Source organism: Fringilla coelebs (assembly GCF_963513975.1).
Source record: "Fringilla coelebs genome assembly, chromosome: 22".
Lineage (NCBI taxonomy): Eukaryota > Metazoa > Chordata > Aves > Passeriformes > Fringillidae > Fringilla > Fringilla coelebs.
The window spans coordinates 8,620,108-8,630,758 of record NC_140048.1 but is presented as its reverse complement, the minus strand read 5'-3'; the positions used below and the strand labels follow the sequence as shown (position 1 = coordinate 8,630,758).

The 10,651-nt window shown below is 44.2% G+C and overlaps 1 protein-coding gene across 2 annotated transcripts in view; it reads right to left on the bottom strand.

Annotated features, from left to right (window-relative positions):
• Window positions 1-1,051: 1,051 nt before the first annotated feature.
• The window catches only part of DVL1 (dishevelled segment polarity protein 1), a 50,888-nt gene continuing 41,288 nt past the window's right edge, over window positions 1,052-10,651 (bottom strand). For both annotated transcript variants that reach the window (XM_084220357.1, XM_084220358.1), the window contains exons 12-15: window positions 7,134-7,265; window positions 5,373-5,540; window positions 4,345-4,551; window positions 1,052-1,460 (exon numbers count right to left, since the gene is read on the bottom strand). In XM_084220357.1, the coding sequence (XP_084076483.1) occupies window positions 1,072-1,460; window positions 4,345-4,551; window positions 5,373-5,540; window positions 7,134-7,265 (896 nt within the window). In that variant the 3' untranslated portion in view covers window positions 1,052-1,071. The remainder of the gene's footprint in view (window positions 1,461-4,344; window positions 4,552-5,372; window positions 5,541-7,133; window positions 7,266-10,651) is intronic.

Genomic DNA, 10,651 nt, shown 5'->3' with positions numbered 1-10,651 from the left:
CTCAGAAAGGAAGGAGGGATCACAAGAAGAGCCACATCCCCGTGGGAGCCAGGATTGCCCTGCTGGAAGGGGACAAACAGCCCCTTCCAAAGGGCAGAGCTGACAGAAGTGCAGCAATTTCCCTATTTCTGTGGGAATAACTCTTCCAACCTGCAAGCAAGTGCACATCCAGAGGGAACAGCCACCCCTGGCAGCAGGGATGGGGCTGAAATGCCCAGAACCGAGTGCAGCTGGAAAATCACTCTTGGGAAATAAGGAAACAACTGAAGGAAATAACTTTACAAGTTCTGCACAATGAACACATACAGTAGCAAGACTCCAGCACTCCCTTGATAGAATATCTTTAAAAAAAAACCCTCAAAGAACCCAAGAAAGATTGATTTATACTGCCTGGTCAGCAGAAAGTAGCCACAAGTTTGTTTTCCTCTAGGAATTGGTTGGATCCTGCTCCTCTCCAAGCACTTGTGGGTGCCATGTCTGCTCAGAGCTATGGATGCATCCAAGAACCAGCATTCCAAGGCAGTATCCCAGATACCAGCCAGCAGTCCTTTTGTCCTTGCAAGAGAAAAAAGCAGGGGGAAAAAAAAAATAAAATCAAAGTGCTCCTATGCATTGTCAGGAATTTAGAAGTCATGTGAAATAGCAGTCCTCCAATCAGCCCAGAGAGAGACACTGATTCCACTGAAGTAGGTGCCACAATGACCAAAGCTCCTCAAGATGTGAATTTACACCGGCCATTCACAATCCAAAACCAGATGGGCAGGGGAGAAAAAATAAAGATAACAAAGAGATGCCGTCGATTTGCTGATACTTAACAATCCAAGGAGATTCTGTTGTTCATTTCTGTAGCTTGAGGGGAGGATGTTTGTATTTTTTTTCTTTTTTTGTTCAGTTTTGTCGATTTTTTTTTTCCTTTTCTGCGACACACTCGCGAACAGGAAGGTGTGACATGCAAGACAGCCAAGCCTCTTCCAACCGAGCATCCCACAACCCACCCCCCCAAAAAAAAACAAAACCCCCCCCAAAAAAAAAAAACCCACCCTGTGCAGAGTCTTTTGAAGGCACTTCCTCTCACATGATGTCCACGAAGAACTCGCAAGGGTTGCCCATGGCCTTCTGGAAGGACTGGCGGCTCCCGGTGAGCTCGGGCGGCACGGCGCTCAGCTCGCGCACCGGGGGTGCTCCGGGGGGCCCGCTGCTGCCCAGCCCCTTGGAGCCCAGCTTGGGCAGGCTGTACAAGGGGGGCACCCCCGGGGGGCCATAGGAGTGGTGGCTCTGGTGGCTCTGGTGGCTCCTGTCGCTGGCAGAGCGCTGGCTGAGCTGGCTGAGCGGCCGCTCGCGCCGCGCGCCCGGCTCCGACTCGCTGCCGCTGCCCCCGGACTTGCTGCGCTCCTTCTCCCTGCCCGCTGCTCTCCTGCTGGTCTCGCTGGTGCTCCGGTTGGAGCCGCTGCTTTTGCTCCCTGCCAGCCCAAAAACAGCAGAGAGAGAGAGCCAGGATGAGCGGGGCTCTGCCGGGTGTCACACGTGCTGGTGGCGGCTCGGCAATGGGTGCTGCCATGCATGGGGACACACGGACGCGCTCCGAGCTCGCGCGGTGAGAGCGGCGGCTGAACTCCAGCTCCCGGCTCAAATCCAGCCCAACAGGAGAGGGGAACGAGCAGGAATTTGGGGTTTGACTCAAGCAAATGAGGTTTAATTCTAATTGTCTCTGCTTTATTTTATACCTTTTCCAAAAGAAACCCCTTTGCCCTCTCTGTCACCCTCCAATCCCTGAAGTTTTGCTGGCTTCAGTGAGGAATTCCTTTTAAAATTCCTTTTAAAATTACCTTTTCCAAAAGGACCCCCCCTGCCTTCTCAGTCACCCATAAATCCCTGAGGTTTTGTTGGCTTCAGTCAGGAATTCCTTTTAAAACTACCTTTTCCAAAAGGAATCCCCTTGTCTTCTCATCCACCCATAAATCCCTGAGGTTTTGTTGGCTTCAGTGCTCTCCACTTTTAAAATTCCTCACTAAAGCCTTGTGCTGTTGGAGAGTTCCCATGGAAGCAGTTCCTGAGCTGCTCTACCCCAAATCAGGATATTGCTCCCAAGAGAGGCCACTAAAACACCTTGGAAAACCAAAGGATTGCCACTGAGTATCAGCTGAATTGTTGCCAAAAACAAGCTGCACTAAACTTCAAAAACTGAATTTTTAATGAATTTTTAAAGTTGAAGGTCTTGCTCTGCTCCCATGACAGACAGATTAGGAGACAGTTCCAAGCTAATTATTTTTTTTAAAATCCAATGAATCAACCCAAGGAATATCCCATGAAATTCATGCACCTTAGTGCAAGATGGATTTCCCAAAAAGGATCCCCAGCCAGCAGAACAGGGGACAGCATTTGAGTCTAAATGAGCCACAGAAATGGGAAAACAGAATTATTTTGGGCTACAGATGCCCATCACTTTCTGCTGCCCCAGCTGATTGGAGAGATGGGAAACCACACTGGGTTTTGGGGGGAAAGGCTGCATTTTCTGCAGAGTGCCAGAGAGATGGAAAACAGACCACAAAACCACTGGATTTTTAGTGAATATTCCAAGCCTGGGTCTCTGCAGTGCTATTTGCTGGTTGCTATGATTTAATAGTGCAGATAAATGAGAGAGGGCACAAACCCCCAAATTTCACACCATTCTGAGAGTGAACAGTGCAGCCTTGTGCTCCAGCACTCCCAACCCTGCCTGAGCCCCCTGATCATCAATTCATGGGCAGTGCAAGGGCACTGGCAGAGAAATCCAGCCCAGAGGGGTGACACCAGAATAAATCTGGACTATTTTATTTCCTGGGGATGGGGTTTTCCCACCTGACTCCCTCCCCTCTGAGCTGCTGCAGCACAGTCCCACAGGTTGATATGCCAATGTCACACCACTGTGCACTGAGACAGGTCCAAGACAATTCAAAATAAAAATAAAATTTCAAATTAAAAAAAAAAACAACCAAAAAAACCAAAATACAGCTAAACATTTGGGTCACGAGAATCTAAAAATGATCATGCTGTGAATTCATCATGGAGGAATTTGAGGCTTACCAATCCCCTAGAGTCAGCCATTCCTCTAGGAATCCTTCAGTCTAATGCTTGCTCAGGACAAAACAAGGGAATAACAGTTACAAAGCAAGAAACAGCACAGAAATTGGTTTCCACCAGGAAAAGTGTGGAAACCTTTCAGAGCTGAACACCCTGGCACTTTTTGGGAGTGCCACCTTTCCTCTCCTATTCCAGCAGCAGGGAGAGAATTCCTACTGCTCACAGAAGCAGCTGACAGAAAACCACCCCCATGTTCTGTCCAGGGCAATCAGTTTCCAGTTCTAAAACCTCTGGGAGATTCCTCATGGAGATTTCTTGTTTTGGGATAAGGTGGCATGCAGCTGGGCTAAAATCCCCTGTTATGAAACCCTTCTGTGCCTTTCTGTAAAATCTGACTGGCTGTGGGGAATAGGGATAAGTGACATCCAATTTATTGATGTTCACTGAAAAACACAAGGAATCCTCACCCCTTCTTTACTGGCAGCGTTTCCAAAAGCAAAATTCACTCTGGGAGTGATTTAAAAAAAAAAAATTAATAGTAGTATCTGTACAGCCAAAAAATGACATGATTTTATTTACTAAGGTTAAAAATGAATCTAGGGCAGAAAAGGAGGAGGGCAGGTCTTTAATCCATGCAGAATTCTCCTCCTGTCCCTGTCACACCTGCCAGCAGAGACTCTCCTCCCTGGGAGCACTGTTTCAAAAACTCTCTGGTTGATTTTTGAGCAGTCTTGGAAATTCAGAGAGATCCCAGCTGAGTGGAGTTGATGAATGCTGTTCCAATTATCAAGAAGGGCAAGAAAAAGGACCCCAGAAACTATAAACCTGTCAGTCTCACTTCAGTGCCCGGTAAAGTTGTGGAGAAGATTATTCTGGGCAGTATTGAAAAAGCACCTGAAGAACGGTGTTTTCAGGTCCCTGGAAAGCCCTGGCTCGCCACTTCCCACTTACAAAAAAATGTGATTTTCTTTTTGTGCTGAGCCTGACCTGAAAGCCAAGAGCACCTTGGTTCTAAGCCCTGTCCCAGCAGCACAGAAATCTCCTCATTTCCAGCAACACCAACCCCGCTGCTGGCAACCCCTGACTGGGTCCAGCCTGGCAGTTCCCAGAGAGAGCTGAAAGCCAAACCCCCTCCTCCAGAGCCACAAAAATCTTTGATTCATTGCACAAAATCCATGCAGGGAGCAAAAACCACGGGACAAGCACGGACAGCGCCGAGGACCTCAAGCAGATGGCGGGGGACAATGAGAGCTGTGGGATTGCAACCCTTTCAGCCCAGCTTACCTTCACTCTGCTGGCTGCCTGCACTGCCACTGCCATAGCTGAAGCCTGGATCTTGGTAGGCTGGTGGGAAACAAGGAGGGGGCAGAGGGTACTGGTAGGGATATCCTTGGCCCAAGGGCCAGGGAGCAGCAGGGTGTGGCAGGGGAGCCAGGGTGTCCTGGTCCGAGGCGCCGCTGGAACCGTTGTTGAGGTTGAGTGCAGCCAGATCTGGGAAAGAAAAAAGGGGAAAGTTTCTTACCCAGCAGGTAAAATGATCGCTGGGAAGGTATTTATGGAGGTGTTTGAAGTTTGGCAGTGCCCTGGAATTATTCTCACCCAGCAGTGAGAGGGGAGAAAAGGGTGAGGAGAGGGTGGGGACATCGCCCTGTGCCAGGCTGGCAACTGAGTGGGACTGGCAGCAGGGAATGGGAAGGCTGCCCTAGAACAGGAAAGAGTTACAGAATAAAGCAGGGATTTATTTAAAGTTTCTCCTCCATGGATCCACCTTGGGCAGCACAAGAGCCCAGCCAGTGCTGCACCCAAGATGAACCAAAATGGTCCCAAAATGAACCCAGGATGAACCAGAATGGCCCCAAAATGAACTCAGGATGAACCAAAATGGTCCCAAAATGAACCCAGGATGAACCAAAATGGTCCCAAAAAATGGATGATTGCTCACAAAATTGTCAGTTCTGCTCCATTTGCATCTTGGAGTGAATTGTCCCGTTCCCGTTCCTGTTATTAATTAATGGCCAATCCCAGTCCAGCTGTCCTGTCTCGGTCAGTCTGAGCCTTTGTTATTGATTCCTTTTCTATTCTCACCCAGCCTTCTGATGAAATCCTTCCTTCTATTCTTTTAGTACAGTTTTAATATAATATCTATCATAAAATAATCAACCAAGCCTTCTGAACATGGAGTCAGCTTTCTCCTCCCTTCCCTCCTCCTGGCACCCCTGGGATCACCGTCACCCTCGTGAGGACACACCAGGGGACAGTGAGGGCACAGCAGTGGCACAGGGCCAGCTCTGTCCTTCCCAGCTGGCACTTACTGCCACAGAGGTCTCCGAAGACGTAGTAGCACTGCTCTGAGAAGGTGATTTTGTTCACAGTGTGCCTGAGGTAGCCGTGTTTCAGCATGGAGCTGGCGTACTTCCGCGCCTCCCGGCGGTCCTTGAAGCCTTCCACGTGTGTGTAAAGCCAGTCCACCACGTCTGCTCCTGGAATGGGGACAGCAGCAGGAGACACGGGGTCATCTCAGCCAGACTGGGCCAGCTGAACACCTACAGTGGGGTTATCTGAGCCAAACTGGGCCAGCTGAACACCTACAGTGGGGTTATCTGAGCCAAACTGGGCCAGCTGAACCTAAAATGGGATTATCTGAGCCAAACTGGGCCAGCTGAACATCTACAATGGGGTTATCTGAGCCAAACTGGGCCAGGTGAACACCTAAAATGGGATTATCTGAGCCAAACTGTGCCAGGTGAACACCTACAATGGGGTCATCTAAGCAGACTGTGCCAGCTGAACATATAAAATGGGATTATCTGAGCCAAACTGTGCCAGGTGAACACCTGCAGTGGGGTTACCTCAGCCAGACTGGGCCAGGTGAATATCTATAGTGGGGTTATCTGAGCCAAACTGGGCCAGGTGAACACCTACAGTGGGGTTATCTGAGCCAAACTGGGCCAGGTAAACCTAAAATGGGATTATCTGAGCCAAACTGGGCCGGGTGAACACCTACAATGGGGTCATCTCAGCCAGACTGGGCCAGCTGAACACCTACAGTGGGGTTATCTGAGCCAGACTGGGCCAGCTGAACCTAAAATGGGATTATCTGAGCCAAACTGGGCCAGGTGAAACTAAAATGGGATTATCTGAGCCAGACTGGGCCAGCTGAACATCTAAAATAGGATTATCTGAGCCAAACTGGGCCAGGTGAACATCTTCAATGGGGTTATCTGAACCAAACTGGGCCAGGAGAAACTAAAATGGGATTATCTGAGCCAAACTGTGCCAGGTGAACACCTACAATGGGGTCATCTAAGCAGACTGTGCCAGCTGAACATCTAAAATGGGATTATCTGAGCCAAACTGTGCCAGGTGAACACCTGCAGTGGGGTTACCTCAGCCAGACTGGGCCAGGTGAATATCTATAGTGGGGTTATCTCAGCCAAACTGGGCCAGGTGAAACTAAAATGGGATTATCTGAGCCAAACTGGGCCAGGTGAACACCTACAGTGGGGTTATCTGAGCCAAACTGTGCCAGGTAAACCTAAAATGGGATTATCTGAGCCAAACTGTGCCAGTTGAAACTGTGCCAGTTGAACATCTAAAATGGGATAATCTGAGCCAATTTGTGCCAGATGGACACCTATAATGGGGTTATCTGAACAAAAGTGTGCCAGCTGAACCTAAAATTGAATTATCTAAGCCAAACTGTGCCAGCTGAACATCTACAGTGGCACTATCTGAGCCAAACTGTGCCAGTTTAACATCTACAAGGGGATTATCTCTGCCAACTTGTGCCAGCTAAGCCTAAAATGCGATTATCTGAGCCAAACTGTGCCAGCTGGACACCTAAAATGGGATTATCTGAGCCAGTTTGTGCCAGCTGAACACTTAAAATGGGATAATCTGAGCCAAACTGTGCCAGCTGAACACCTGCATGGACACAGGAGTTATTTCCTGGCCATAAATGGAATATAAGAGGTCACAGACATGAAGAACAAGCTGACTAAAAGGCAGTTTTTTATCCTGTTTCTATGAAATCACTGGGTTTTCCCCCCTCAGCTTTCCTGGGGTCTGCTCACCTATCACTGCGTTGGAGATGGTGATTTTTAACCACATCCTGTCCCGAATTTCAAGGCCAGAGTCTGGCAGCTGCATGACCTTGACAATAGTAGCCATGTCACTCTTCACAGTTAGGGGAGATTCTTCTAATTCTGAAAGGAAGAGAGGCCACAGGCTGCTGTGAAAGAACTCAGGCTGAAGGAACTGCTCAGCTCCCAGGCTGGGTGAAATAAAAATACAGTTTTACCAAGAGATGCTAAAAAAATTAAAATAAATATTAAAATAAAATAAAATATAAATAAAATAAAATATAAATAATATCAATAAAATAAATACAATAAAAGTAAGATTAAAAAATAATAAAATAAAAATAAAATACAACAAAATAAAAATAAAATTTAAAAACTAAAACGAAAAATAAAATAAATACAATAAAATATTAAATAAAATAAAATAATAAAATGAAAATTAAAATAAATTAAAAGGAAATGAAATGAAATAAAATAAAATATAAATAAAATATAAAATAAAGTATAAAATAAAACATAAAATAAATACAATAAAATAAAAAAAATAATAAAAATTAAAATAAAATAAATACAATAAAATACAATAAAATTAAAACAAAATTTGAAAAAATAAAATGAAATAAATACAATAAAATATAAAATAAAAAATAAAAATTAAAATAAAAAATAAAATAAAATACAAAATAAAAATAATAAAATAACAAAATAAATTAAAAGGAAATAAATAAAATAAAATAAAATAAAATAAAATAAAATAAAATAAAAATAAAATAAAAGGAAAATAAAAGGAAAATAAAATAAAATAAAATGAAAATAAAATAAAAGGAAAATAAAAGGAAAATAAAATAAAATAAAATAAAATAAAATAAAATAAAATAAAATAAAATAAAATAAAATAAAATAAAATAAAATAAAATAAAGACACAAAGGTTCCCAAATGCATCCTCAGCCACGGAGTGAATTACAGCATTTTTCCAGACTTTGGGCTCAAGGCCAGCAGTTCAGTGACAGAAATTCTGAGTCCCCACGTTCCCAGAGCAGCTCAGGATCAAGGAAACCCACGGGGTTCTGTGATCCCTCATTTTCCATTTCAGTTTCCCAGGAACTCTGTGGGAAAGTTTTTGGGATTTGTTCTTTTGGGGTCACTGTCAGGAGCACCCCCATCTCCACGGAGGAAGGGTGACCATGGACAATCCATGTCCAGTTTTTTATTGAAAGATCTGGATATTTATTCATGGGGAAAACTGAAATTATAAAAGAAATCTTCCCTCCTTGGAAGAAATCGGGGATTTTCTTACAAACCCCTTCCCAGGGTCCCTTCACAACCCACTCCTCCCAGGATTGCTTTGCCCTCAATTTTTTTTGTGGAACAGCTGAAAAAATCCTCCCAAATGGCTCCCCAGCCACTCCCAGCTCACACCATTCCAGGCAGACCTGGATCCCCAGAGCTTTCACACTTTCCTGATCAATACAATAAAATCAGAACAGGCTTGAGGTTGAATTTATCAAATCCTCCTTCCTGTCCCATCTTCCAGCCCTAGAAAATTCATTTTTATCTCTGTTTGTAGCCCCTTCTCCAGCAGGAATTCCAGAACCCTCCTCTCCTCCCCTCCCAGTTCCCCACAGCACCCACCTTTCAAAAGCACTTCTGTCCTTTTCCAGCCACCCAAAATTTTGGATAAAAAAAGGTTCAGCAAGCGTGAAACAATGAAAACTGAAAATGTTTCTTTCCATCCATGCACTGCCAAAATGCATGAAAACATCCCAGACCAGCTCTGCATGCAGCTTCAATACTTACAAACCTCAAATAAACACTAAAACTTTGCTTTTGCTTTAAGTTAGTTTGGTTAGTGGCAAAAAGCAACATGTCTGGGGGGGAAAAAAAATACACCAACAAACAAATATTGGGGAGCAATAAATTGTATTTTCTTGGAGACCTGAGATCTGTATATGTACAAGAAAATTGGTATTTTCTAAGTTCTGGTTGCTGTATGAATATGGCAAATTCTGAGATGCATCTGAAATGCTCCCATTTTGGTCATAAAGGAAGGCCATGTGAATATCAGGGAAGGATTTCCCAAGAGAAACATGAACATTATTGTTGAAGTTTATTAATAATCAACTAAATGCAAGAAGGGAGCTCTCCCATCCACCTGAGTGGATAAACCTGAACCAACCTTTAAAATCCAACTCCTGGTTTCATGGACATGGCTCTTTTAGACTGCCAAACCAGGAAAAAGGTTGAATCCAACCCTAATTTCATGTAGGATGTTAAATTTGCTCAATAAACTCTAGGAATATAAAAAAGAACCAAAAAAATATATTTAAAAGAATAAAGGAAGGCCATGTGAATATGAGGGAAGGATTTCCCAAGTGAAACTTGAACGTTGTTGTTGAAATTTATTAAAAACCAACCATATTCAAGAAATGAGGTCTCCCATCTACCTGAGTGGATAAACCTCAACCTACCTTTAAAATCCAACTCCTGGTTTCATGGATATGGCTCTTTCAGACTGCCAAACCAGGGAAAAGGTTGATATCTAACCCTAATTTCATGTGGGATGTTAAATTTGCTCAATAAACTCCAGGAATATAAAAAACAGAAAAAAAAAAAATTAAAAATAATAAAGGAAGGCCATGTGAATATGAGGGAAGGATTTCCCAAGTGAAACTTGAACGTTATCGTTGAAATTTATTAAAAACCAACCATATTCAAGAAGGGAGCTCACCCATCCACCTGAGTGGATAAACCTGAACCAACCTTTAAAATCCAACTCCTGGTTTCATGGACATGGCTCTTTTAGACTGCCAAACCAGGAAAAAGGTTGATATCTAACCCTAATTTCATGTAGGATGTTAAATTTGGTTTTAGCTAACTCAATAAATTCTAGCAATTAAAAAAAAAAGCACAAAAATTTATAAAGGAAGGCCATGTAAATGTCAGGGAAGGATTTCCCAAGTCAAACACGAACATTGTTGTTGAAATTTATTAAAAACCAACTAAATGCAAGAAGTGAGGTCTCCCATCCACCTGAGTGGATAAACCTGAACCAACCTTTAAAATCCAACTCCTGGTTTCAGACTGCCAAACCAGGAAAAAGGTTGAATCCAACCCTAATTTCATGTGGGATGTTAAATTTGCTCAATAAACTCCAGGAATATAAAAAACAGCAAAAAAAAAAAAAAAAAAAAAAAAAAGAGAAAGAATAAAGGAAGGCCATGTGAATATTAGGGAAGGATTTCCCAAGTGAAACGTGAACGCTATCGTTGAAATTTATTAAAAACCAACCAATTACACCTGGAGTGCAAAAACCTCAACCTACCACTAAAATCCACTTCTCCCTGAGACAAAACCCTGACCACATCAACCTCCAACCTTCTCCAAAAGCTTTCCTGCTCTCCCCACGTGCGAGAAACCACGCAAGGCCTGGCTGGCGCCGCCGCTGTCACCGTGCCCGTGGCCGGGCCCTGGTGGCCCCGAGCAGCCCCCTGCCCTGGGCTGGCCAGGG